Raw genomic sequence first — 11,746 nt, 5'->3', positions numbered from 1 at the left:
AAACAAAAAAAAACTAAAAAAAGCCAAAAGGCAAGGTTAGTACATTTAAGGACTTTCCAGAACATGGAAAAAAAAAAAACAAAAAACAAACAAACAAACAAAAAAAAACTAAAAAAAGCCAAAAGGCAAGGTTAGTACATTTAAGGACTTTCCAGAACATGGTGTTGAGGATTGGGGGCCTATGGTCTGGGGTGCCTGTTACAATAAAGGGAACTAACTCTCAATGGAGACTCACATCAGGTCCTCTCCAGTGTCCCAGCCTTCAGCCCGAGACTGTTACTATATCCTTGGTCTCCCATTTTCTGGGGCTTCAAGTTTCACGGCCTAAAGAGCTACCGAGTTCTCGGCATCTCCTGCATACTCTTGAATTACTCGTCTCCAACCATGCAAGCCAACCCAGTAAACCTCCTGTAATTAGGTAATGTGTTGTTTTTGTTCTTCTAAAGGACCAAAATGTATTATTGTTGTTTACCTCTTCGCGTGTTTACAAAGATGAACGAATTCTACGATATATATTTCATTTAGAAACTCTTGAGTTGTGTGCATGCAAGCAGGCACACATACCTTGGCACGGTGGAAGTAGAAGAACAATTGTGGGGAGTCCGTTCCTTCCTAATATGTGGGTCACGGGATTAACCCTGATATGTGGGTCATCAGGCTTGGACGCAGGTACTAACTAGTAAGTTAGCTCATGAATTTTTGTTTCACTTTTAAAGGGCATGTTTTACTTATCAATCTTCCTCTAAGATTTTAATGAAAATAACTGCAGAAATATACCTGTGAGGGAGGAAAGCATTTCCCTTCGACCCTCATAAACTCATACTGAAGAGACAAAGACTGGTTCAAAGAGAAAACCATCACCTTTATTAGCACACGCATGTATACTGTACAGGAGACCCCAAATAAAAGAACACCAAAAAGGTTCAGCCTCACGTTTGCGCAGCATCTTCAACAGAAAACAGTGAGATCTGACAAACATGACAAGTTGGACTTCTGGGCTACCAAAGTTTGGGGAATTGTGGAGAATAAATTTACAGGAATGAAGCTAGCTTGTCCGTCTCTCCGGTGACATGTCTGAAGAGGTAAGCGATCTCTTTTGCGGTTAACTTCCATCTTTCTTTGTGGGTATGAGGCTAGATACCTTATCATTTTAGGTCCCGTGTTTAGGCCAATTCAGGGAGGGCACAGCCGTTTCTAACTCTGTTGCTGTTTAACTGGTTTTAGCCCACAAGTGTTATGTCAAAGGGCGTGTTTTGGGATGATGTATTCTAGTTTCCTTCATACCACACAAAACACTGAAGAAGCAGAGGGGCAAAAGACAAAAATTCTTTTAGGGTATATATACAATAACAAAGCAGAACAAACCTACCATTTCTACATCAATTATGAACCGTAGCTATGAAAGCTTTCCGAACATTAGCAAGAAACGCTGAAAAATTGTTAGTCTTCCTGACCTTCTCCTGAAATTCTGCTAGGCACTCAAGAGGAGGTGAACAGTCGGACACTGGAAGAGAGAAGAAGGCACTTTAAATGAGGGGCTCGCTATACCGTGGAGAAGGGTTTCTAATGCAGGCTCTAAGCTGGTCTCAACGACAATTACACTTTACTGAAATGCTGGGCAGAAACTAACACACTTGAGTTTCATAGTTATCTCTTAGTCCTTTCCTTAATCCCTAAGGACTCAAACTGTGAGACTCGGTCCCGCCTTAAATCTGAGCATGGTACAGAGGACCAAGCCGAGTGACACTCAGTGCTCTTTCCGCCATCTTTCACACACATTTTGTTTTAACTACTAGAAGTCATTTTCTGTGCAAACCTTCAGTTTGACTTTTACGTTTCTTGTCACAATATAAAAGAAAAAAAAAAAGCACTTTTAATGCCAATTCTTTTTATCTTTGTTTTTTTGAGACAAGGTCTCTCTCTATAGGTGTGGCTGGCCTGGAACTCTATGTAGATCATCTGCTTCTGCCTCTTAAGTGCTAGAATTGAAGACAGGAGCCTACATACCTGGCCTTAAGGCCAATTCTTAATAATTTATGATTTTTGAAAGAAATATCCAAGGTTTTCACACAGCAACTGTTCCAAGAGTGGCATTTACAGAGTCCACTAACTAAATGAGGCAAAAGCTACAAGGTACAAAGAGCCTTGTGTCAGCTGTACAAGTAGACTACAGCAAAACTCCACTGAGAGCTGCCAAAAGAACAATCCCACTCTTTCTACCATCAATCATCTCCTTTGTTCGGGAGGAAGGACTTGGCCACATTAGCTTTCTGGCTTTGGTAGAGTTCGCTTGGACAGGACCATAACAGAGGAGCAGAGGACTTGGTTCAAAATTCATTCTGGGAGCTTTAATTTAATATACTATCAAACACTGTGAGGGTCCTCAAGTTGTCTTTCCTGTTCTATGATACTCTGATAAAACAGAGAAAGGCCTTATTCCAGCTCACAGTTCAAAGGTCAATCAACCATGGTGGGGGTGTCTGGGCAACAGAAGCATGCAGCAGCTGGCCACCTGATTCCCACAATCAGGAAGCATAGAGTGATGAGGCACTGATGCCATGCGTGCTCCTGCTCAGCTCCACACCACGCACCTTAAGGTCTTCCTGCCTCAATCAACACAATCACGATAATGACTCACGGCACGCGGTCATGGCGACAACATCCAAACAGCCCATGTACCAACAATACACAATTTAGAGAAAATCGAAAAACTAGGAAAGAGGGTTTGGGAATTTGCTCTAGTGCTTGTTTGATTAAAAGACAATTACTAAAGAGAAAATCTTCAAATATTTGGTGGATGAAGAGTCTCTAGGATGACAGAGCCTCGGAGCCGAGCAGCACGCTGGGCATCTATCTGCCAGCTACACAAGCTTTAAAATGATACTGCAGGTGAGATCATTTTTATGAACACCAACCAATTCAAGGACTAGAATTAAGACGACACAAACATACTTGTACCTGCTTAGTGTTCACGCTGTTAGCGATCACACACACATTCCCTATAAACTAAAGGCTCTCTGACCTGCTGCAGAACCAGTTACTAACCTGCGATAGGGATGAAACAGCCTTTAAAGAAAATATTTTGAGCAAAATAAATGACCGCATTTTGGTTATTTTACACCAAGTGGCAATGACTAAACTATTCATACTGCCGGTCACAGTTTCAGCTTTAAATTCTCTGCAAGGGCAATCAAATTTACATATAAAATACAATGAGCTTTGGCCCCTAATGCATCTACATGGCAAAACTATCTAACGTCCTTTAGAGGACTGGACCTCAAGAAGAAACACTGAAAAGGAGACAGCTTGTGCAAACAGTAGTTCCCTTATATTATGAATCAAACAACAGTTGAGGGTAGTGATCTAAAACAGAAGCAAAAGATGGGGATACATACCTTCATAATCCCTGGCTTCATTTAGGCATAGGGAAAACATATATGGTCTCTCAGGCTTCTTAGGGTCAATACCAGTGAATATAAACTGCAATTTATCACCTGAAGAGAGTAAACCATTTAATATGAGAACTCTTAGAATGCCAAGGCCCTCAGTAGAGATAAACTCACACATACACTTCTTTGATCAGAATGAACACTGTCGTGTATCCACTTAACCAGTATCTCCAAACACAGAACTTACAAATTAGTCTAAATGACATTAAAAGCAGACAACAAAGGAAGAACAGAAGAGGTAGACGTCACTGACATTAACCTTTTTTTTCCTTCAAAAGATATTATCAAGAAAATGAAACTCACAAAATTATGGAAAATATTTGTAAATCAAAATACCCACTAAAGCTTGAATGCACAGAATACACTTTTAAAAACTCTAAAAATTTGAAAACACAAAAGCAGAGACTTAAGCTTTTAAGAGATTTAAGATCACTGTAACCAGAAGAGTAAACCATCAGTGTCAGCTCCTTCCCCTTGCAGGGGAACAGTTAAACACAACACTGTGTATGTGTACACTACATGCACATGCTCAATATATACACACATACGTTTCCCAGACATAAAAAGGAATGAACTTCTCATACATAACTACAGGATGGGAAAACCTTGGAAATACAAAGCTAAGATGCAAAGGAACACATATTGTACAATTCAACTATATAAAATAGCTACAACAGTTAAGATAAATTCATGGAAACCAAAAAATAAAGTCAAGGTTACTGAGAGCTTTTAAAAATTTTCTGCTTGGGGTAATAAAAAGATACAGAAGTCCATGATGGTTAGTGATGGTCACACAACACTTCAGATGTAATTAATGTATGAATGTACTTGGTTAAAACAGCTTAGCTGGGCTGTGGTGGCGCACTCCTTTAATCCCAGCACTTGGAAGGCAGAGGCAGGTGGATCTCTGTGAGTTCGAGGCTAGCCTGGTCTACAAGAGCTAGTTCCAGGACAGGCTCCAAAGCTACAGAGAAACCCTGTCTCGAAAAACCAAAAAAATAAAAAAAGCTTAGTTTTATGCTACACGTACATTACTACAATAAAACCCATATTGTTAAATGAATTTATTTTGCATTTTTCTAGTTCCTTTACTATCCAAAAATATCTTGATATGCTTCCAAAGAAGTAAATGCCTGGCTGCTACAACGTATAAATTCACACACATTTTAGTTCTTCTATAGCATAAAAAATTAAGTAATCTTATTTAAAATTCTGAGTTATAAAAGGAAAGCTTCAGAAACTTAGGGAAGACTTATCTTACATCCAACTTCAAAACGAAGTCACTGTCAGCACACCAGATTTTAGAATGTTAATGCCAAAGAAAATTTGGTGATATACTCAGCTAAACTAAATGAAGGGTTTAACCTGGGTTTTTTCTTCCCGAGTATATACACGAGGGCCTTGTCTCAGAGTCACCAACAGGCAAAGAGACTTCTGTGCCCATTTGTGGGTTGGTGCGTCCCCCTGCAGGGCACCAAGCCATCTATCGGTTCTCTAGTGGACACCAGCTTGTCACCCTTTTATTTACTTTAGCTCTGCTGCTCTCTTCTGAAAGACAGCAGGTTGTCACTCACTCCTCTGGTTCAGTTGATCTGCATAAGCCAGGTAAACACTTTACTTTTACCAGTTTATAGCAAATGATGCTACTTGGTTCCAAACACACACTATGCCCTTCCCACCATTATAATCACACAGTCTGTAGATAGATAGATAGATAGATAGATAGATAGATAGATAGATAGATAGATAGATAGATAGAAAGAACACCTAAGGGGGAAAGAGGCTGTTGAGAGTCCGCTCATCAGGGAGGACACTTGCCACTAAGCCTGATGACCTGAATTCAATCCCCAGAACACACATGAGAAAGAACTCATTCTCGCAAGCTATTCTCCGACCTCCAAAGAGCACAATGGCACATATGTACACACACAATAAATGACTTTAAAATGCAATAAATAAATAAAATATAAAATCTTATCTATGTCAAGTATTCATATCCAGGGGAAATATACACAGGGTTCACAACTAACTGGTTCAGGCATCTACTACAGGTCTTTTTAATTTTTTTTTTTTTCAAGACAGGGTTTCACTGTTTAGCTCTGGCTGTCCTGGAACTCTCTTTGTAGACCAGGCTGGCCTTGAACTCAGAGACCCTCCAGCCTCTGCCTCCCAAGTGCTGGGATTAAAGGCATGTGTCACCACCATCCAGCCCATACATGTCTTAAAACACATTCCCTATGAATTAAGGAAGGCCAGTACATAGACTGAGTACCCTCAGTGACTCACCAAGACTCACTGTGATCTTGGGAAGCCCCCAAATACTAACTTATAACCAATTAACATATATGTATATAATAGCTATAAAAATATTTATGTGCTTTTTAATATAGTAATTCCCCCCTTTTAGGGGAATTTTGTGATAAAGCAAACAGGAACAATCCAATCACTCATAGCAATCCAGTTTACAAAAAATAGAATAAGTCACGCTTCATTGATGGAAGGAGTAATTTCACCAGCATTCTCAAATAGCCATTCTTAAGGCAACTGGAGATGAAGTAAAGGCCAGGGAAAACCAAACAGCAAACATCTGCATGCCTTCTGTTGTTTGTTTTGACAATCATGTCAAACCGCTTTCATCAGAATCCTAGCTAAAGAAAATAGTCATATTTAGATTAAAGGCAGACAGTGGCCTGTTTCCCAAAAACCTAACGATGTGCTTACTAGTTTAGTTAAAAATATCTCTTAGGGCCGGGCGGTGGTGGCGCACGCCTTTAATCCCAGCACTCGGGAGGCAGAGGCAGGCGGATCTCTGTGAGTTCGAGACCAGCCTGGTCTACAAGAGCTAGTTCCAGGACAGGCTCCAAAACCACAGAGAAACCCTGTCTCGNATCTCTGTGAGTTCGAAACCAGCCTGGTCTACAAGAGCTAGTTCCAGGACAGGCTCCAAAACCACAGAGAAACCCTGTCTCGGGAAAAAAAAAAAAAAAAAAAAAAAAAAAAAACTCTTAGATTCTTTTCTTCTTTAGATAACCCTTTTCTAATCTTCTGACCAGGGACAATAAACTTACCATGAATCTTTCTAATTTCTAGTTCAAGGTGATCTTTATACGTGTCCGCGGATATCTGCAGCCGTTTCAATCTCTCTCCGTTAGCTTTGTTAGCAGTGGAAATTGCTACAATTCAAGAAGTGTTCAATATTTCAGGTAATTCTCAATTTAAGGCTTATTGAATTAAGAAAGTTTAAAACTACTAAAAAGTTACACCAGGTATAGCAATCTGTTTATATTTATTCAGCTTCCAACTAACAAATAACAAGAGATGAAAGAAAAAAGGATTGCTTGAGATACGGATAATCAGGCCAGGAACTTGTATAACTAGTCTAGGAAAAGATTTCATCATTGTTGTTTACTGGCTAGGCAAATAAATACTAATTGTTTCAAGGGAAAATACTTTATTCTTCTAGGCATAGCTGCTTCCCATGAGAATTCAGCCTCATCTCTTGTTGGTTAACAAATAAGTCTAACTAAGAGATGGCAGATGAGAAGTACAAGTTCACAGTCTAGTCTTGGATGAGAACTGTCAAAGAAAGCATTAACCCAGAGATTTGGAGTTTGTAGGCAGTACATTTCCCTTCTAAATAAAGCATTTATTTAAATATGAAAGGTTTTACAGAAAGGGCCTTTGTAGTATGAGTGTTCCTAAACCCAACAGAGATTAAGAATCTTTTTTTATCCTTTCAGTTCTACACACACATCTTTCTCTTGCCCAAACCCCGCTCCTTCTCAATAGGTGAACTCCCCTAACCTTTCACATCTTGTTTGTGACTTGTTGAAGTTAACTGAGTTTCCTGCAGGAGCAAAGGTTGAGTTTATATTGGGGCAGGCGCAATTTGTTATCAGTAGCTACACCACTGAAGACGGTGGTGACCCATTCATTCCCCACAACCAATACTGTCAGTAGTTCTTTGAGGGTGGGATCTCATGGGCCCTTCTTCCTTTCTATGTTGACTGGCCTACACTCATGCAGGAACCGCAGCTGCGAAGAGCTTGTAAGCGCACTGGCCACACACGTTACGTCTCACGTCCAGAAGACGCTGCTTCATAGCACCCCTCCCCCAGCGCTGGGCCTTCCATTCTGTGATGCTCCCTGAGCCTCGGCAGGAGGGGTGTGATACTGATGTCCCTTCTAGGGCCAGCCACAAACTCTCTGTACTTTCACCAGCTGTGAGTCTGTGCATTAACTGCCTGGCAGAGATTTTATGGGACCATAAATGTCTGCTACGTCCTTAAAAAGATTCTTCAGTGCAGGTACAGCATGGTGATGCATGCTTATAATCCCAGCACTTGGGAGGTAGGAGCAGGAGGACCAGAAGTTCTATATGAGACACTAAAAGGCTTTGTCCAATTTCAGAGTGACAACAGCATGGAGGTCTGGTTGTAACTGAAACCGGACAAAACTATTTAAGCAAGACAATAATCACAAAAAGAAAACCTAGCCCGCTTGGTGACTTAAGTGACGCTGAGCAGAGAAGCTGGGTTGGCTCCGCCCTGAAGAGTCGTTCACCTGCACAGACATGGAGCACGGCCAGAAAGATGCGTCTGACTGTGAACCACCCTGCCTTTGAAGTTAGCTGACTAGTTTAAATGTAACCACAAACTTACTTTCCTTCTTCCTACAATATTCTTCCTTAAGGTCCTGGATATTTGCTGTCAGCCCTTCCAATTCTTGCTTCTTGTTTTTTACTTCACCGATCATCTTTAGCAGGTTATCTTTCTTTTCTTCAATGAGTTTATTCTGCTTACGGAGTTCTGCAACAAACACACGGCATTTAAAATACATACAGCCTACTCTCTGACACATAACTAAGAAAAACACAAAAATCACCGGTTTTTCTAAGATTAATACATTCCTTTTGTACTTTGTTTTGAAGACAGAGCCTATGTAAACTTAGGCTGGCCTCAAACTGACCATGTAGCAAAGGCTGGCCCCAGATGCAAAATCCTTCGGCCTCGATCTCCCCAGTATAAAAAGTACTTTGATGGATAAACATTATTTAGTGACTCAAAAATCATAAATGTTAAGAGAGAATCTGCTTCATTAGTTGTCTTTAAAATAAAAAATGCTTCTAAAATTGAGAAAACTGAATTAATTCACAAACCAGGAAATGAGGAGCCCATGACCCCAGCAGTTCTAAGAGAAGAGCCCACCATAGAAGATAGTCCAGCTCTACCAGACAGCTTTGCACAGTCTTTACAGGAAGAGCTAATTCTAATGCTTTGCAAGCTTTTCTGGAGAAAACAGTGATAACTGGCAAACCTTACCAAGTCAGCATAACCCTGAGACTAACACACAGTAGACACTGCTGTGTCTCCACTCACAGCTAGCTTTATGTAAAACACAGTCAGCACCAATAAGAGGACTCAGTAGGTAATGGCGCTCGCTGCCAGGCCTGTTGAGTTGACTTCAGTCCCACATGACGACAAAGAAGCTAATTCCCGTAAATTGACTACTTACCTCTGACATGAACCATGGTACATATACATTGATCCCTGGCACCCCATAAAGTGGGTGTGGTGGTGCACACTTGCAATCCCAGCGCTCAAGAGTCAGAGGCAGGAGGGTCAGGTCACTCTTCACTACAGAGAAAGTTACACAGCCAAGAGTATTTGGGCAGCACAAATTAGACTCGAAGGCTTGGGGAAAAAAAAAGATGGGGGTGTGTAGGGGAGAGAACTTGTGAATCTGAGAAGTTGTGGGGAGGGGAAGGATGAATATGACCAAAACACATTATACAAAACTCTCAGAGAGAAATCCAGGGGCTTAGAAAGCTGGCTCAGTGATTAAAGGCACTTGTGCTTTTGCAGAAGACCTGGGTTCAGTCTACATGGAGGCTAACAACCATTTGTAATTCTTTTTCCAGAGGATTTGATACCCTCTTCGGGCCTACATGGGAACTGAATGAATGTATTATACATTTAATACATGCAGGAAATCCCCATACACATAAAAAACAAATACATATTTTAAAATATATATTAAAAACAATCCACTAAAAGCAAATATGGTTAGATATAATAAAAATATTAGGAAAATGTATCATATGAGCAGGCACTGGCAAAACATGTTATATAAATTAAGTACACCCTCTTTTTTTTATTTTACTGGGGATTAAACCCAGACCCTCAAAAACGTTAAACCAATCACTCCATACCCTCCCCCAAACTACACCCCCAAGCACTTTTAAAGTTTTTATCCTGAGATAGGCTTTTACTGAATTGCTGAAACTGGCCTTAAACTTTCAAAGCTCCTGCGACAGTCCTCCAAATAATGTAGATAGGTGCCTCTGGGCCAACTCTACCGCTACTGTTTTCTGAGGCAGGATTTCTCTGTAGCTTTGGAACTAGCTCTTGTAGACCAGGCTGGTCTCGAACTCACACAGATCCGCCTGCCTCTGCCTCTCGGATGCTGGGATTAAAGGCGTGTGCCACTGCCGCCCAACTTTTTTTTTTTTAAAACAGTGATTCTTTTTTATTAATTATGATTTATTTATTTATTATGTATACAATGTTCCTCCTGCCTGTACAGGTCTGCACGTACGGTTTTGATATTCCAGAAACATCTCAACCATCTTTTCTTCTTCCTTCAGTTTCAAAGACAGCTTTTCTGAAAGACAAATTGCCATAGAAGTCTCAATTCCGCTGAAGTCCATCAGTAGGAAGAACAGCCAGGGGAGCAGGCTGGGAGGTAAGGGCAGTACCTGAAAGCGCTCTAAGGGAGTCCTTGAAGGCATCTCTGAGACCCAGAATCTGGCTAGGATTCCCACTGAGGCCGTTTCTGAAGTTATCTCCAAATTCATTTATGCTCTGATTCAAGAGGATCAGTTCGTCTTCGAACATCGTGTCCGATGCTGCAAAACAGAGTACACATGTAACTGTAATGGACACCAAATAAGCCACGTATTCTAACCAAGTAGATACCCGCAGTTTGGCCTTGCTACAGCATACTGGGGGTCAGGCGGATCAGTAGTTAAAGGTCAATCCTCAGCAAAATCCACGTCCAGCCTGAAATACCTGAGACCTTATCTAAATAAATTAAAAACAGCAGGGCATGGTGGTGTACCCCTTTAGCCCCGTCTGCAACAAAGATGCAGAGGCAGGAGGATATCTGAGTTCAAAGCTAGCCTGGTCAACGGAGAGCTCCAGGCCAGACCCTGTGTTTAAAAAACAGAACAAAGTATCAATAGTCCCAGTAGCTAGGAACTGGGTGGTTCCAGCCACGTGGGCCGAATTGTGGTGAAAGCCGTTCTGAGAGCAGTAACATGAAGGGAGGTGTGTGCATGGGGGGGAGAGGAAATATTATCCAAATATGTTGTATGAATCTTCCAAGTCATTTTTTTTTTTTAACAGAACCCAAATCAACTTCTCCTCCTAAGGACCCGATCGCAGGCAAGGAGACCCTAAGAAGCAGGGGGACCGGCGGTCTGGGTTTCCTGCACGAGACCCCCGCCGCCAACAGGACCCCACTAACTCCCTGCCTGCGGGGGGCGGGGAAGGGGGCGGGGCGGCCCAGTGACCGCCGGATGACGCAACCCGAACCCCGGGGCTAACAGCCCAGACCCGAGTTCCAGGCGCGGCGGACAAACGCCGGCAGACCCAAGCCGACCTTCCCTCACCGCGCGCGGGCGGCGAGCCCCGCAGTCCTTCGGCAGGCTCCCCGACCTGGGCGGCCAGAAACGCCACCGTCTTCTGCAGACCGGACACGTCGGGCAGGAACCAGCAAGCCGCTCCTCCGCCGCGCAGAGTTTCGATTTCAAACTCTGGACCGCCGCTACCCGCCAGTCAACTCGCCTTCTGATTGGCTAGCGGCGAAGGCTCTCAGTGCAACGATTGCTTAAAATAGGCCTGAGGAATTCTCGCGGACAAACATGGAGCAGGGCATTCTGGGGTTCGTAGTTCTTGTTTTAAGACAGGCTTGGACTGGATCTGTAGTGAGCTAGCAAGAAGAGCTTGCCACCGGACGAAGAAAAATGCAAAAATTGAAATTTAACTGCATTCTTTTATAAAATATATACCCCTCTTTGTTTTGTTTTGTTTTGTTTTGTTTTGTAAGACAGGGTTTCTCTGTAGCTTTGGTGCCTGTCCTAGAATTAGCTCTCGTAGATCAGGTTGGCCTTGAACTCACAAGGTCCGCCTACCTCTGCCTCCCGAGTGCTGGGACTAAAGGTGTGCGCAACCACCGTCAGTCTTATATACCTCTCTTTGTAAATGGCAAAAGATTCCTGAACTGACTCCGGACTC

General features: G+C 42.2%; 1 protein-coding gene across 3 annotated transcripts in view; it reads right to left on the bottom strand.

The window, feature by feature from the left end:
• The window catches only part of Spc25 (SPC25 component of NDC80 kinetochore complex), a 16,054-nt gene extending 4,783 nt beyond the window's left edge, over positions 1–11,271 (bottom strand). The window contains exons 1-7 of one of the 3 annotated variants that reach the window (XM_050122962.1): positions 11,112–11,271; positions 10,207–10,356; positions 10,047–10,112; positions 8,111–8,257; positions 6,518–6,622; positions 3,396–3,494; positions 1,370–1,504 (exon numbers count right to left, since the gene is read on the bottom strand). In XM_050122962.1, the coding sequence (XP_049978919.1) occupies positions 1,380–1,504; positions 3,396–3,494; positions 6,518–6,622; positions 8,111–8,257; positions 10,047–10,112; positions 10,207–10,345 (681 nt within the window). In that variant the 5' untranslated portion in view covers positions 10,346–10,356; positions 11,112–11,271 and the 3' untranslated portion in view covers positions 1,370–1,379. Of the gene's footprint in view, positions 1–841; positions 1,505–3,395; positions 3,495–6,517; positions 6,623–8,110; positions 8,258–10,046; positions 10,113–10,206; positions 10,357–11,111 lie in introns of those variants that run through there. The other 2 variants (XM_050122953.1, XM_050122972.1) reach the window with 2 other exon arrangements.
• Between the last annotated feature and the right edge of the window lie 475 nt (positions 11,272–11,746).

Source organism: Alexandromys fortis, unplaced genomic scaffold (assembly GCF_014885135.2).
Source record: "Alexandromys fortis isolate MF-2015 unplaced genomic scaffold, M_Fortis_MF-2015_v1.1 scaffold_8_9099976_23576923, whole genome shotgun sequence".
NCBI lineage: Eukaryota > Metazoa > Chordata > Mammalia > Rodentia > Cricetidae > Alexandromys > Alexandromys fortis.
The sequence above is the reverse complement of the archived record's forward strand: the minus strand, read 5'-3'. Positions and strand labels throughout refer to the sequence as shown.